Below are 17,915 nucleotides of genomic sequence, written 5' to 3' on the forward strand. Positions count from 1 at the left end.
TTTATCTTAAGGAACCCCCATGTGTGTATCTGTGTGTGTGTGTGTGTGTGTGTGTGTGTGTGTGTGTGTTTGTAAAAGATCAGGTTCTTCCAGGTGAGTAAACTATTTTTTTTCAGTGTGTTAAATTTATCTTGTCATTTTCAGGAGTGAGAGAAGGTTTGGAGGGCAGAAAAAGAGAGATTAACTGCTTAAAGATATTTGAGTAGTACATAGAATGTGAGTATCGGTTATTCCAACTGTGGGCCATAAACACATTCCTGTAAAAAAAGGAATTTTGGAATTCAATTCATATTTTTAAAACTTGCTATTTTAAAGAATACAAGAGTAGAGCATTCTTAAAAGTTAATTCATCCATATTTTTACATAGTTGACTGTACAATGTGACTGGCACTTGTAAAAATAACTGGTTTGAAAGACTACCGGCACTTTCAAAAGGCTTGCTCTAATCAACAGAGAAATTTTTCACTCAACTCAGTGCTATCTGACTCAAACTTAGGCCAAGGTGTACATATAAAGTCATGGCTTCACGTAACAGTGATGAACTTGATGATTTGATACTAGGTCAACATATATTCTTTTCTGAGAAACAGTCATAGATCCATTTCCAAAAATATGGTGCAAACAACAACTGACCTGCTTAGCACCTGGCTTCTGCTCCATAGGCGTCATGGTGAGTGTTTTGGTCTCTTTCTCATACTGGCAATAGTATTTCACCCAGGATATTCCTAAAGCCCCTACAAGGACAAGTAAAAGTGAGCAGACAGAATAACTATTTTAGCTGTATAGGAAGTCATCCCCTAAGATGGAAGCTATTTACACATTGCTCATCAGAGTCAAACTTCAGATCCAGCCCTGCCCTTGCCCTGACCGCCCTCCTTCCATAGCCACCTACCTACTGCACACAGGGAGATTCTAACCTTCACCAACTGCTTCCCACAGCTGCTTCTGGCTTGCTCAAAACCTACTCTCCCTGCCGTGTTCCCTATAAATTGTATCACCATATATCCCAGAAGCTGGAGACTATTGTCATTTACTTCGCTGTCTCTATAAGTGCTCCATGTGATTGGTCATTGGGTTATGCCCCTTCTAACCTGTACATGACTCTACATATCTTTTAACTCTTTCCTCCTCTCCATTCCTTTTTAACACCGAATTAGTTAAGAACCCTATCAGTGTTGTTTTTGTTTGTTTTAATTTTTTTTTTTTTTGACAGAGTCTCGCTCTGTCACCCAGGCTGGAGTGCAGTGGCGCAATCTCAGCTCACTGCAAGCTCCACCTCCCGGGTTCACACCATTCTCCTGCCTCAGCCTCCCAAGTAGCTGGGACTACAGGCGCCTGCCACCACGCCCAACTAACTTTTTGTATTTTTTTTTAGTAGAGACGGGGTCTCACCATGTTAGCCAGGATGGTCTTGATCTCCTGACCTCATGATCTGCATGCCTCGGCCTCCCAAAGTGCTGGGATTACAGGCATGAGCCACAGCGCTGGGCCCAGTGTCTTATTTTGTATTTATTTTTTATGAGACATATTTTTAAAAAACAAAAATTTACTATCTCACCAATTAATTATTTCATTGGCCTTCTCTCTGATTTCCCTATGGTCCCCATCTCTGATCACTCCACTCCAATTCATTCTCCACTCTTTTCCTAGATTATTTTTAAAATATATCTCTATTTTTATCATTCCCCTCATTAAAAACCATCCATGGCTTTCGCACTATCTCCACACTCCTTAGCCTGCCTACAATGCCCTTGATAACATGATTGAAACTTACCTTTCCAGCTTTTTCTTTTGGCACCTCACCTCTATGTTCCTGTCTCAATGAATTACTTTTAGTTCCCACATAAAGAGTTAGCCATATAATTTCTAGTCCAAATCCAAGACTTATTTAAGACTGAATGAGGCAGTATTATTAATAATTACATCAGGACAACAGGGGTAAAGCAGGACTATTCTTGGCAAACAAGGGCCCTACAAATCAACTATGTCTATCCACAACCCTGCCTTTACTCATGCAGTGGTATACACCTGGAATTCCCTTCCTCCTTTTCCTTCTTTCTTTCTCTTTCTTTCTTTCCTTTCTTTCTTTCCTTCCTTTCTTTCCTTTTTCTTTTCTTTTCTTTCCCTTTCTTTCTTTCTTTCTCTCTCTCTCTCTTTCTTTCTTTCTTTCTTTTATTCATTTTTGAGACAGAGTCTCACTCTGTCACCCAGGCTGGAGTGCAATGGCACCATCTCAGCTGACTAAAACCTCCACCTCCCAGGTTCAAGCCATTCCCCTGCCTCAGCCTCCCAAGTAGCTAGGATTACAGGCAAGCATCACCACACCCAGCTAATTTTTGTATTTTTAGTAGAGACGGGGTTTCACCATGTTGGCCTGGCTGGTCTCAAACTCCTGACCTCCGGTGATCTGCCGTCTCAGCCTCCCAAAATGCTGGGATTACAGGCATGAGCCACTGCGCCCGGCCATTCCTCCTTTTCTTTACCTATCAAACTCCCACTCATCATTCAAGTTCTAGTTCAAATATCACTTTCTTTGTGAAGCCTTTAGATATATGCCCCAAATACAGTGATCGCCACATTTCATTATAATTATTGATATACTTGTCTATCTCTCCCATCACTTTACACTTCTTGGTGAAAGAAATCATGATTGATTCATTTTTTCAAGGGTGTCCCCAATGCATTGCACAGTATCTGGCAGAAACAGTGCTCATTAAGCATACATTCAACTGAGTAGCAATGTCATGCCCATATGACAAATCAGAATACTGGAGCACAGAAGGATCACACAGCATACAGCAGTGGTTCTCAACTAGGGGCAATTTGGCCTCCCAGGAGACATGTAGCAATACATTAGAGACATTTTAGGTTGTCACACCTGGAGATTACTATGAGCACAAAGTGAGGAAAGGCCAGGGATGCTGGTAAATATACTATAATACGCAGGACCACTTCCCAGAACTAAGAATTATCCAGCCTGAAATGTCAACAGTACTGAGACTGAGAAATTGTGCGATGCACAGTTGAAGAGATGAACCTGACAAGTGGGAGAACACATCTTTGAAAATCATCAAAAGCAAACTGCTCTATGCGAAGCAAAGTGTGATAATTTCACTACTGCAGTGTCATGCTTTTTGAATTACAGTGATTTTTGCCACTGGCAGCCTCTGGGTGTGTGTCTTCCATTTATTCCCCAGATATAATAACTCTGGGCAAAAACTGAATAACAGGTTTGGGGAGTATTGGGTCATAGTTCAAAGGGCAAATAAAATCAAATCACACATACAGGTGTGCATAATGTTACTGAGGAATTAGGAAAGAGCGAATGCTCTGCAACATTCAGTGACTAAACAAGTTAACCCACTTTACTTAGTCACCAATGAAAAACAGATACTGTCTTTCCCACTGGAATCACGATGTTCACTAAGTACTATAAGAGCACCCATGAGCCTGAGCAACATAGTGAGACCTTGTCTCTACAAAAAATTCAAAAATTAGCCGAGTGTAGTGGTAGGTGCCTTTAGGTGCAGCCACTCAGGAGGCTGAGGTAGGAGGACTGCTTGAGCCCAGGAGTATGAGGCTGTAGTGAGCTATGATGGTGCCATTGCACTCCAACCTGGACAACAGAGTGAGATCCTGTCTTAAAAAAAGAAAAGAAAAGAGCAAACATATGACCCTAATGCAGACGAAGATATAGGGTACTATAGTAGGATCATGGGTTTTAGCATTTCATAGACCTGAATTTAATTTTAGTCCTGACAGTTGTTAGTTGTGTGACTTTCAAATGGTGACCTCTCTGAGCCTTAGTGGCCTTATGTGTATGGGTATAAACTGGTTGCAAAGATTAAATGAGGCAGTGTTTTAAATGAACTTAGCACCATAATAAGTATAAGAAATATTATTTTTCTACTTCCTTCCCTCTACTTCCCTTTTTTCCAAAAAAGTAATCAGAAGGATTAAAGAACTAATAATACCCATTTTGAATCTCAGAGAAAACCTTAGGTCTTATCACTACACAGCCTTTGTAAGACAAATCTCTGACTTCCTCTCAGTTTCTCCTTTTTTTTTTTGTTTTCAGTATTCCCTGCCTGCGTTCCAAGGGAATTTTAGCTATCAGGGGTCTATGAACAGTAAGGGTGCCCACAATTCACAGCCGACAAGTGGCAGTAGTTCCTGGCTTATTGAAACCCAATGGATACCCCTGTGTCCCCACACACATTTCTCTTGTGTATAGAGATAGCCTTCAATAGTGGGCTGTCCTGGAAGCTTGCATGTCTGGGGAGCTTCTTTCATCCTTTTCTTAAGTTCTTCCATCTCTTCTCGGGTACTGGAGAAATGATTTCTTGTCTGTCAAGACATCATCATGAAAATCATTATTATCATCATCATTATCATGAAAAAGTATTTCTTGGTCAGAGGCTCAGTACAAAGTTTTCCCTGCTTACAGCATGTGCAACCACAAAGCAAAAAAAGAAATGGTGAATGGCATAGTGAATGGAAAACAAGTTTATAGAGTCTAACGGTCCTAAAGACTGCATAGGAAACAAAAATATAACGAGTAATATACTCATAAAATAACAACTGGGAGGCTTTTTACTAATAGGAATCACATAAGGCCCTAATAAATAAGAAATCTTAGAATTCTGAACATGACTGATACCCTGCTTTACAACAAGGGAGATGGCACACAAGGTTCCCAAAGGTAGCATTCTCATAGCAACTTCCAAGTTGTGTCTCAAAGTTACAGCCTAGTTGATACTGAATCAAATTCTGGCCAAGAAGATAAAATATATGAGAGGGTGCTCTCTTGGGAGAAGGGCCAACAGTAGCTATGTTTTCATACTCACAAATACCAAAACCTAATGATAAGAATAAATCTATTTAAATCTACACAACTAAAACACAACGGTAAGACATGTGTTGAAATGTGGGTATGAAAATCACTACAGATAAGTTTTTAGTACCCAGTCTTAAAATTATGACATGATGTTAGTGAGAAAGGTGCTCTGTGCTGCCCATCTAGTTGGCTCATGTTTATCCTGTAAATAAGTCACCCATATCTATACATTCAAAGGCTTATTGTTACATTTGTACATATCAAGTAATATATAGAGGAAGATTCAAGGGATTAACTTGGTTGTAGTAGGAAGATGTTGTAAATCAGGAAATTCTGGAGAATGTGAGAGCCCCTAATTCCTTTCTGCAAGGAGAGTATATAGAAAGAAAAAATAATAACAACAACTGTAAATCCCAATCCTCCTAAACAACCAAGAGGGGCTTATTTTCACTATAACTTACCAGCATTTTTCATCTAAAACTACGTCTATATATTTCATGCAATTTAACACCCATTCTAAAGTCACCAACTCAGTAATGCCTTCTCCGACTCTACCAGGTAGCCAAATGCTCTGAACTTTTAAAAAACCTTTGGCCTTGATTCTATTATAGCACTTATCATAGTGGATTATGATTTATCTCTGTTTATTTGTCTCCTACAAGAAACTGTATGTTCGTTCAAGACAGAAAAACCTGCATGCATCTTCATGGCGTGTCCAGTGCCTTTCACAATGCCTGGCACAGAGCTTATGTTCATTTTTTCCATAAACATTTGTTTAATGTGGGTTGAATAAAGGAACATGTAAAGGAATATATGTGAAAAGGATGGGAACACTGTGCCTACATGCCCATATGTAAGAACCAGCATGACAAAGAAAGTAGAGAAAACCTTTAAAAGTAATTTATGTGACTCTACTAATAAGTACTGAGAAAAGAAAGAGAAGATAAAATGAGTGTTTGTGGTAATAAAGTCCACAGTGAGAGTGTTTTGACTGAGCAGGGAAGTAGCTTAAGGCCTGGGCTCAAATAAGCCTATAGCTATGTCCTGATCTGAGAGAGATGCAGCAAATTAGCAAGACTTAATAAATATTGCATAGATGAAGGTGTTGGTGTGTGGAAGGGTGGGTTTGAACAGCAGTCAGCCTCAAAAACAGGAAAGACGTGAAAGTGGAAGAACAAGAACAGTCTGATATACTAAATATTTGTGATCCACACCAGTATATTCTAACAAATTGGCTAGGATGCAGTAACCTAGAATTCCAAGAATCAAGGTCACTAGGGCTGAAATTCAATCGGAATGGAAAGACCGGTGAGAAAAATCCACATGCAAACTCACATTCTGTAAACTGAGTTGGAGCTGCTGTTTGTATGGGAGGAAATCCTGTGTGAGCTCCACAGTCAGGCTGTTAGAAATGAACAGACTATGAAGAAAGGCCAAGACCTAGGGAAAACATGTAAAAATAACTTTATCACCAGCATCTTCTAATAAACTAAATAAAAGAAACATGAACTCACCAAAAACTCCATGGCGTGGCTGGGTGTGGTGGCTCACGCCTGTAATCCCTGCACTTTGGGAGGCCGAGGCGGGCAGATCATGAGGTCAGGAGTTTGAGACCAGCCTGACCAACATGGTGAAATCCCATCTCTACTAAAAATACAAAAATTAGCTGGCCATGGTGGCGCGCGCCTGTAATCCCAGCTACTTGGGAGGCTGAGGCAGGAGAATCGCTTGAACGCGGGAGGCAGAGGTTGCAGTGAGCCAAGATTGCATCACTGCACTGTAGCCTGGGTGACAGAGTGAGACTCTGTCTCAAAAAAACAAAAAACAAACAAACAAATAACAACAACAAAAAACTCCATGGTGTTTACCCAGTATAGTGTTAAATGCAGTCAAACACAAACCAGTCTACACATCACTGTTTTCATATCAGGTTAAACATTTACCCTTGACTCAGCTTCAGAAAAAAAGAACTATTAACAAATTTATTAACCCTGAGCTTGCTCAGATCTCATATAAAGACACTCATCATTTGAACAGTATGTAAATGAACTGCATCTTTCCTCTATATATCCTCAGCAACCGCAAACAATAGGTGCTCAATAAATATTTCTTGAATGAATGAAAGTAAATAGATAAATGAATAAAGCAAGATTTTCTACCTAACTTTAATGAAGACTGTCATAATGCTAAAAGATCAAAAGAGTCTAAACCAACTTTAAAATTAGAAATGTTTCACAGGGTTGCAGAAAAAGACATAAATGATACACAACATATATTGGTGTAAATTTTCAACCCCATTAAAAATCAAATACATGGGCTGGGTACGGTAACTCACGCCTGTAATCCCGGAACTTTGGTAAGCCAAGGCAGGGGGATCACTTGAGCCCGGGAGTTGGAGACCAGCCTGGGCAACATGGTGAAACCTTATCTCTACAAAAACATACAAAATATTAGCCTGGTATGGTGGCATGTACCTGTAGTCCCAGCTACTCAGGAGGCTGAGGTGGGAGGATCACTTGAGCCCAGGAGACAGAGGTTGTAGTGACTCAAGACAGCACCACTGCACTCCAGCTTGGGTGACAGTGAGACCCTGTCTCAAACAAATCTATGGAAATGAAAAAATCTACACAAAACAGAAGTAAATGGAATGAAAAAACGTGAAATGGGAAAAAAACTACACAAGACAGAAGTAAAAGTAGTAGAATGAGAAGTCATTGACTGCAAGAGACATGAGTCCCTAGCACAGTACCTGGTATATGAGAAAGACTTTCAGAAGCTTCTGAAAGTGCAAGAAGAAGGAAGAGAGGGAAACAAAGTAACAGGAAAAATTCCGGAAGGGAGGAGGAAGGAGAGAGGAAAAAAGGAAAGAGAAAGAAAATAGCCATAGAAAAAGAGAGAAAAGGGTTGGGGGGAAAGAGAGAAAAAAAGTATACTAAAGAACAAGAAAAACATAAGTTAGACTATGTTCTAGACATTGCCACTGATTATCCTTCATGTTCTTTGGGATTCTGTTTTTATGATCAAAGTTTGTACATTTACCAGGCATTTGATAAATATTTTTAGACCATTCCTCAACAGAGAAAACTTACAGGCTCCACAATATTGAACTTCTTGGACTCCTGAACTTCCTGGATTTGATAAACATAATCAAGAGAGGACTCGAAAAAATTGTGCCTCTCCTTGTCCACCTGTAGGTCTGCCTGCAGAAGAAGGAAAACAAACATTACATATTGGGATATTCATTCATGAAAGTCAGTGCTTAAGGATTGAACAGAATGCTAGAGCTAGATGAGCATTTAGCCACCAACTAGTGATGTTACCCTTTATTTTAGAGATAGAGAACCTAAAGCCAAGAGATAAAAAAGTGACTGATACAGGATTCCAGTTTCTGGTCCAACATGTAAAAAGCTTGAAGTCATTACATCCACCCTGACAGAAAGAAAAAAGCTGAACAAGTGTAAAATCCACACATTTTCTTATATCCAACAGAAAACTGAAGTCAGAGGAAAATCTGCTCCCTCAAACACTACAGAGACATGAATACAGAGAATAAGAAATTAACAAGGGCAGAAGCCCAAGAACAGAAGCATGCTACTATGGCCAATACTGAGAGGATTACAACAGAAAGAATTGCAAGTCTCAAGTCTTATTTAACAAGAAATGAGAAAATCTGAGCACATAAACAATGATGCCAGAGAAAATTTTAGAGTCAGACAACGACAGCTACAGCAAACTAAGCACAGCCTAGCTCCTAGCCAGATCAACACAAAACCTCACATTAAAGACCTGTTTCACTCAGTTCCTTTCATCTGAACATCATCGCTAGCTTTCAACAATGAACTACAAGGCATATTAAAAGGCAATAAACATAATCTGAAGAGAAAAAAGGAGCATCAGAATCAAATGTAGGTAAGGCAGACATTGTAGAAATATAAGACTGTAGGCCAAGTGCGGTAGCTCACACCTGTAATCCCAGCACTTTGGGAGGCCGAGGTGGGTAGATCACCTGAGGTCAGGAGTTCGAGACCAGCTTGGCCAATATGAAGAAACCCTATCTCTACTAAAAATACAAAAGCTAGCCGAGTGTGGTGCTACACTCCTGTAGTCCCAGCTACTCTGGAAGCTGAGGCACGAGACTCACTTGAACCTGGGAGGTGAAGATTGCAGTGAGCTGAGATCGTGCCACTGCACTCCAGCCTGGGTGACAGAGCAAGACTCCATCTCAGAAACAAACAAAAAAGAAATACAAAACTAAATTTAAAATAATTATAATTAATATGATAAGGGCTCTAATATAAAAAGCAGACAGCACCTAAGAACAGATGGGTAATAGTAGCAGGCAGATGAAAACTGCAAGAGAGTATACAGAGGAAACACTAGAAATCAAAAACACTGTAGCAGAAATGAAGACTACTTTTAAAGAGTTCACCAGTAGATTGAACAAGAGTGAGGAAAGAACCAGTAAGCTTAAATACATGTCAACAAAAATGTGGGAAACTGAAATGCAAAGAGAAAAAAAGAATGACAAACATGGAGTAGAATATTCAGGAACTGGTGAACAATTACAAAAGATGTTAATATACACAATTTCAGAGTACCAATAGGAGAAGAAAAAGAGACAGAAACAGAAGAAATACTTCAAGCAATAATGACTGAGAATTTTCCAAAATAAAAGACAGATATCAAACCCACATCCAGAAAGCTCAGGATAAATACCAATAAATACAATAATATAATAAATACTAATAAATACCAATCAGGATAAATACCAAACAACCCCATGTAGGTATATGATATTCAAAGCTGCAGAAAATAAAACACAAGAGAAAATCTTGAAAGAAGCTAGAGAGAAAAACAAACAACTTACTATACAGCAGGGCAAGGATAAAGAGTTATATCAGACTTCTCTTAAGAAACCATGCAGAAAGAAGAGAGTGCCATAAAATATTTGAAGGTGTTGAAAGAAAAAAAGTTAACTACTTAACAATGTGTAAACCACGAAATTATCCTTCAAAAGTGATGGCAAAATAAAGACTTCCTCAAACAAACAAAAATTAAAGCACTTTGTCACCACTAAACTTGTCTTGCAAGAAAGGTTAAAAGATCTCCAGTAGAAGAAAAATGGTATGTCGGAAATATAGACCTAAAAAGAAAGAAAAAAAGAGCACCAGAAAAGAAATAAATGAAGATTAAATATTTTATTTTTCAAATTCTTAATGGACCTAACAGTTAAGAATTTGTCTATAATAATAATTGTAATGATACATTTGGTGATTATATCTTACAAATAAGTAAAAAGAATGATAGTACCATTATAAGGGACTAAATGGAGAAATTGGAAATAGTCTGTTGATCCTGTACAACCCATAATAGGTTACCGGAATTTGAAAAGTGGACATAAACTAACCACAAATGCATATTGCAAGCTCTAAGGCAACCACTAAAAAATGAAAAAGAAGAAGTATAATTGACATGGTAAGAGAAGACAGAAAATAAAATCATATAAAATATTCTCTTAAAAAAGAGAAGGCAGAAGAAGACTGAAAGACAAAAATAAAAACAAAAACAATAAGTAGAAGATAGTAAACAATATAGTAGATACTATTACACCATTATCTATGACCATTTTAAACGTCAATGATCTAAAAAAATTCAAAGATAGACTGTCATAGTGCACAAAAATTAAGACCCAACTATGTTATCTAAAAGATATCATTTAAAATAAGATACACAAAATGTTAGACCTGAAACCATAAAACTTCTAGAACCATAGAACCCAGAAAAATGCTTCTAGGAATTGGCCTAGTAAAAAAAAATTACTAAGACACCTAAAGCAAATGCAACAGAAACAAAAATAAATAAATGAGACTTAATTAAACTAAAATCTTTCTGCACAACAACAGAAATAATCAACAGAGTAAATAGGCAACCTACAGAATGGGAGAAAATATTCACAAACTGTACAGCTGACAAAGGGCTAGTGTCCAGAATTTACAAGGAACTCCAACAAATCAGCAAGAAAAAAAAAATCCCATTTAAAAGTGGGCAAACGACATGAACAGACATTTTTCAAAAGAAGATATACAAATGGCCAATAAACATGAAAAAATGCTCAACATCACTAATCATCAAGAAAATGGAAATTAAAACCGCAATGAGATACCACCTTGCTCCATTCAGAAAGGCCATTATTAAAACTTCAAAAAACAAAAGATTCAGATGTGTTTAAAAGGGAATGCTTATTCACTTTGGGTAGGAATGTAAATTCATACAGTCTCTATGGAAAACAGTATAGAGATCTCTCAAATAACTAAAAGTAGAACAACTATTTGATCCAAGATCCCACTACTGAGTATCTACCTAAAGGAAAAGAAGTCATTACATCAAAAAAGACACCTGCACTCCTATGTTTATCTTCACACAATTCACAATTGCAAAGACAAGAAATCAATCTAAGTGCCCATCAACTGATTAGTGGATAAAGAAAATATAGCAGGTATATATGTGTGCACACACACACTCACACACAATGGAATACTACTCAGCCATGAAACAGAACAAAATAAAGACCATCCACATGTATACATATGTAACTTACCTGCACATTGCGCACATGTACCATAAAACCTAAAGTATTATAATAATAATAATAATAATAATAAAAGAAAAAAAAAAAAAAAGAATAATTTAAAAAATAATGCAAAAAAAAAAAAAAAAAAAAAAAAAAAAGAATAAAAATGGTCTTTTATTTTGATTAAAAAAAAAAAAAAAAAAAAAAAAAAAAAAAAAAAAAAAAAAAAAAATAAAGACCATCGATGCTAGGAAGAAACTGCATCAACTAACGAGCAAAATAACCAGCGAACATCATAATCACAGGATCAAATTCACACATAACAATATTAACCTTAAATGTAAATAGGCTAAATGCTCCAATTAAAAGACACAGACTGGAAAATTGGATAAAGAGTCAAGACCCATCATTGTGCTGTATTAAGGAGACCCATCAGTGTGCTGTATTCAGGAGACCCATCTAACACGCAGAGACACACACAGGCTCAAAATAAAGGGATGGAGGAAGACCTACCAAGCAAATGGAAAACAAAAAAAGGCAGGGGTTGCAATCCTAGGCTCTGATAAAACAGACTTTAAACCAACAAAGATCAAAAGAGACAAAGAAGGCCATTACATAATGGTAAAGGGATCAATTCAACAAGAAGAGCTAACTATTCTAAATATATATGCACCCAATATAGGAGCACCCAGATTCATAAAGCAAGTCCTTAGAGACCTACAAAGAGACCTAGAGTCTCACAAAATAATAACGGGAGACTTTAACACCCCACTGTCAACATTAGACAGATCAATGAGACAGAAAGTTAACAAGGAGATCCAGGAACTGAACTCAGCTCTGCACCAAGCATACCTAATAGACATCTACAGAACTCTCCACCCCAAATCAAGAGAATATACATTCTTCTCAGCGCCACATCGCACTTAGTCTAAAATTGACCACATACTTGGAAGTAAAGCTCTCCTCAGCACATGTAAAAGACCAGAAATTATAACAAACTGTCTCTCAGACCACAGTGCAATCAAACTAGAACTCAGGATTAAGAAACTCACTCAAAACCGCTCAACTACATGGAAACTGAACAAACTGCTCCTGAATGACTACTGGGTATACAACGAAATGAAGGCAGAAATAAAGATGTTCTTTGAAACCAATGAGAACAAAGACACAATATACCAGAATCTCTGGGACACAGTTAAAGCAGTGTGTAGAGGGAAATTTATAGCACTAAATGTCCACAAGAGGAAGCAGGAAAGATCTAAAATTGACACCCTAACATCACAATTAAAAGAACTAGAGAAGCAAGAGCAAACACATTCAAAAGCTAGCAGAAGGCAAGAAATAACTAAGATCAGAGCAGAACTGAAGGAGATAAGAGACACAAAAAAAAAAACCTTCAAAAAATCAATGAATCCAGGAGCTGGTTTTTTGAAAGGATCAACAGAATTGATAGACTGCTAGCAAGACTAATAAAGAAAAGAGAGAAGAATCAAATAGATGCAATAAAAAATGATAAAGGGGATATCACCACCTTTCACACAGAAATATAAGCTACTATCACAGAATACCATAAACACCTCTACACAAATAAACTAGAAAATCTAGAAGAAATGATAAATTCCTGGACACATAAACCCTCCCAAGACTAAACCAGGAAGAAGTTGAATCTCTGAATAGACTAATAACAGGCTCTGAAATTGAGGCAATAATTAATAGCCTACCAACCAAAAAAAGTCCAGGACCAGATGGATTCACAGCCGAATTCTACCAGAGGTACAAGGAGGAGCTGGTACCATTTCTTCTGAAACTATTCCAATCCATAGAAAAAGAGGGAATCCTCCCTAACCCATTTTATGAAGCCAGCATCATCCTGATACCAAAGCCTGGCAGAGACACAACAAAAAAAGAGAATTTTAGACCAATAGCCCTGATGAACATCGATGCAAAAATCCTCAATAAAATACTGGCAAACCGAATCCAGCAGCACATCAAAAAGCTTATCTACAACGATCAAGTTGGCTTCATCCCTGGGCTGCAAGGCTGGTTCAACATACACAAATCAATAAACGTAATCCATCATATAAATGGACCCAAAGACAAAAACCACATGATTACCTCAATAGATGCAGAAAAGGCCTTTGACAAAATTCAACAGCCATTCATGCTAAAAACTCTCAATAAACTAGGTATTGATAGGACGTATCTCAAAATAATAAGAGCTATTTATGGCAAACTGACAGCCAATATCTTACTGAATGGGCAAAAACTGGAAGCATTCCCTTTGAAAACTGGCACAAGACAGGGATGCCCTCTCTCACCACTCCTATTCAACATAGTGTTGGAAGTTCTGGCCAGGGCTATCAAGCAGGAGAAAGAAATAAAGGGTATTCAATTAGGAAATGAGGAAGTCAAATTGTCCCTGTTTGCAGATGACATGATTGTATATCTAGAAAACCCCATCATCTCAGCCCAAAATCTCCTTAAGCTGATAGGCAACTTCAGCAAAGTCTCAGGATACAAAATCAATGTGCAAAAATCACAAGCATTCTTATACACCAATAACAGACAAACAGAGAGCCAAATCATGAGTGAACTCCCATTCACAATTGCTTCAAAGAGAATAAAATACCCAGCAATCAAACTTACAAGAGATGTGAAGGACCTCTTCAAGGAGAACTACAAACCACTGCTCTACAAAATAAAAGAGGACACAAACAAATGGTAGTTCATTCCATGTGCATGGATAGGAAGAATCAATATCGTGAAAATGGCCATACTGCTCAAGGTAATTTATAGATTCAATGCCATCCCCATCAAGCTACCAATGACTTTCTTCACAGAATTGGAAAAAACTACTTTAAAGTTCATATGGAACCAAAAAAGAGCCCACACTGCCAAGACAATCCTAAGCCAAAAGAACAAAGCTGGAGGCATCATGCTACCTGACTTCAAACTATACTACAAGGCTACAGTAACCAAAACAGCATGGTACTCGTACCAAAACAGAGATATAGACCAATGGAACAGAACAGAGCCCTCAGAAATAATACCACACATCTACAACCATCTGATCTTTGACAAACCTGACAAAAACAAGAAATGGGGAAACGATTCCCTAGTTAATAAATGGTGCTGGGAAAACTGGCTAGCCATATGTAGAAAGTTGAAACTGGATCCCTTCCTTACACCTTATACAAAAATTAATTCAAGATGGATTAAAGACTTCAATATTAGAAGTTAGACCTAAAACCATAAAAAACCTTAGAAGAAAACCTAGGCAATACCATTCAGGACATAGGCATGGGCAAGGACTTCATGTCTAAAACACCAAAAGCAATGGCAACAAAAGCCAAAATTGACAAATGGGATCTAATTAAACTCAAGAGCTTCTGCACAGCAAAAAAAACTACCATCAGAGTGAACAGGCAACTACAGAATGAGAGAAAATTTTTACAATCTACCCATCTGACAAAGGGCTAATATCCAGAATCTACAAAGAACTTAAACAAATTTACAAGAAAAAAATCAAACAACCCCATCAAAAAGTGGGCCAAGGATATGAACAGACACTTCTCAAAAGAAGACATTTATGCAGCCAACAGACACATGAAAAAATGCTCATCATCACTGGTCATCAGAGAAATGCAAATCAAAACCACAATGAGATACCATCTCACACCAGTTAGAATGGCGATCATTAAAAAGTCAGGAAACAACAAGTGCTGGAGAGGATGTGGAGAAATAGGAACACTTTTACACTGTTGCTGGGACTGTAAACTAGCTCAACCATTGTGGAAGGCAGTGTGGCGATTCCTCAGGGATCTAGAACTAGAAATACCATTTGACCCAGCCATCCCATTACTGGGTATATATCCAAAGGATTATAAATCATGCTGCTATAAAGACACATGCACACATATGCTTATTGTGGCACTATTCACAATAGCAAAGACTTGGAACCAACCCAAATATCCATCAATGATCGACTGGATTAAGAAAATGTGGCACACATACACCATGGAATACTATGCAGTCATAAAAAAGGATGAGTTCATGTCCTTTGTAGGGACATGGATGAAGCTGGAAACCATCATTCTGAGCAAACTATCGCAAGGACACAAAACCAAATACCACATGTTTTCACTCATAGGTGGGAACTGAACAATGAGAACACTTGGATACAGGGTGGGGAACATCACACACTGGAGCCTGATGTGGGGTGGGGGGAGGGGGGTGCGATAGCATTAGGAGATAGACCTAATGTAAATGATGAGTTAATGGGTGCAGCACACCAACATGGCACATGTATACATATGTTACAAACCTGCACATTGTGCACATGTACCTTAGAACTTAAAGTATAATAAAAAAAAAAAGATGAAGATATCAACGAAATTAACAACAGGAAATCAACAAAACAAAAAAGCTGGTTCTTTGAAAAAAATCAATAAAATTGTTAATATTTTAGCCACATTAAATAAGTAAGAAAGAGTAAATACACAAACAAGTAGCATCAGAAATAAAAGAAGGAAAAAAATGAGATCCCATCATTTGCAACAACATGGATGGAACTGAAAGTTATTTTGTTAAGTCAAATAAGCCAAGCACAAAAAGACAAGATATTTAAGAGGAGAACTACAAAACACTGATGAAAAAAATCACAGGTTAAAATAAATGGAAAGATATTCCATGTACATATTAGGTTGGTGCAAAAGTAACTGTGATTTCTGCCATTACTTTTAATGGTACAACACAGAATAGTGACAAGGATGTGGAGCAACCGGAGCTATCATTCATTGTTCATGGAAATAAAAACTGCTACAGTCAATTTGGAAGACAGTTTGGCAGTTTCTTACAACACTAGATAAAATCTTACCATATGATAGCAGTTGTATTCTTTGGTATTTACTCAACCAACATCAAAATGTATATCCCTAAAAGCCTGCACACAATTATTTATCTCAGCTTTAATAACTGCCAAAATTCAGAAGAAACCAAGAAGTCCTTCAATAGGCAAATGGATAAACCAACCGTGGTACAACCAGACAATGGCCTATTATTCAGCCCTAAAAAGAAGTGAGTTATCAAGTCAAGAAAAGATATGGAGAAACCTTAAATGCACATTGCTAACTAAAAGAAGCCAATCAAAAAAGGTTACAAACCATATGATTCCAACTATATGACATTTTGGAAAAGGCAAAAGTATGGAGTCCATAAAAAGATCAGTGGTGTCAGAGGTAGAGGTAGAAGGAGGGAGGGATAAAGTCCAGGGATGTTTAAGGCAGCGAAACTGTCCTGTACAATATGGTAATGCTGGATATATGTTATCATATGTTTGTCAAAACCCATAGAATGTTTAATACATTGGCTCCTCAATTCTAACAAATGTATCACACAAATGCAAGATGATCCTAAAAGGGGAAATGAGAAACTGTGTGAGGGAGTAAGGGCATATGAGAACTCTGTACTTACTATTTAATTTTCTGTAAACCTAAAACTTCTCTAAAGATGAAATCTAAATTTTTTGAAAGTGACCAACTCAAGGTTGCCCTGCTCATTTTTTATTGAATAAGTAATAAAAGGACACCTAGATATAGCACCAAACACCTAGAACACTCCAGAAGGTGCCCTAGCAAAAGTCTCCAATAGTTTGGATTGTGTCCAGGGTCCAGAAGACCACCCCAATTTTAATAATTCTTGAATAAATCTTTTTTGATCAAGACTCAAAGGACTCAACATAGTAGTACTCACAGCTGTATTTCAGTGAAAGCGTACACAGCCGAATGAGCAAAGAGAAAAGGTGCCTGGGGCAAAATGCAGAGGAAGCTAGGTACAAGCTTCCAAAAGATCTCTCATTGTGATGTCACCCAAGACACATTTAACTCTTCCTTCAACAAATTGTAACAACACAGAGAAAATGTTATCAGTCAGGAAAGCTCATAAGAGAATGAGTAGCCTAGGTTTTGTTGGGGGGCTAGTTACACAGGCACACTCTGCCCAACACAACCAAAATTCAAGACTACCAGAAGAAAAAGGTGTTCAACATAAGCTACGTTATTTGCAGAGCCAGGCTTGGCACAGTCAGCCATTCTTACCCATTAAGGGAAACTTCTAAATCAATGTTGGGAGCTGTTTAACAGTGAAGTTCCCAGATGCCATTCCAAGGGCTAATTTTGTAAACAGGTCTTTATTTATTTATTTATTTATTTATTTATTTATTTATTTTTTATTATCATACTTTAGGTTTTAGGGTACATGTGCGCAATGTGCAGGTTAGTTACATATGTATACATGTGCCATGCTGGTCTTTCTAAGCATAGCAGTCTCAGGCCTGTTGACTGTTTTCTGCACAGAAACCGTGACAGAGAATAGATAGAAAAGGAAAAAAACAGAAGTGGGCAAAAGGAAAATGATAGAAGATCCCAGACTTAATTCTAGTTTATGGAAGGAAAGTAGTCCTTCTCCTCTGCAATACTAACTCCATCCACCACTAAGGCTTTTTGGGTT

The 17,915-nt window shown here is 37.7% G+C and overlaps 1 protein-coding gene across 6 annotated transcripts in view; it reads right to left on the reverse strand.

Moving 5' to 3' along the window:
- Positions 1 to 17,915, reverse strand: part of OPHN1 (oligophrenin 1) — a 392,357-nt gene that overhangs the window by 173,191 nt on the left and 201,251 nt on the right. For all 6 annotated transcript variants that reach the window (XM_024240815.3, XM_063721071.1, XM_063721072.1 and 3 more), the window contains 4 exons: positions 7,927 to 8,037; positions 6,173 to 6,277; positions 4,218 to 4,347; positions 634 to 734 (listed from right to left, as the gene is read on the reverse strand). In XM_024240815.3, the coding sequence (XP_024096583.1) occupies positions 634 to 734; positions 4,218 to 4,347; positions 6,173 to 6,277; positions 7,927 to 8,037 (447 nt within the window). The remainder of the gene's footprint in view (positions 1 to 633; positions 735 to 4,217; positions 4,348 to 6,172; positions 6,278 to 7,926; positions 8,038 to 17,915) is intronic.

This window comes from Pongo abelii, chromosome X (assembly GCF_028885655.2).
Source record: "Pongo abelii isolate AG06213 chromosome X, NHGRI_mPonAbe1-v2.0_pri, whole genome shotgun sequence".
Classification (NCBI taxonomy): domain Eukaryota; kingdom Metazoa; phylum Chordata; class Mammalia; order Primates; family Hominidae; genus Pongo; species Pongo abelii.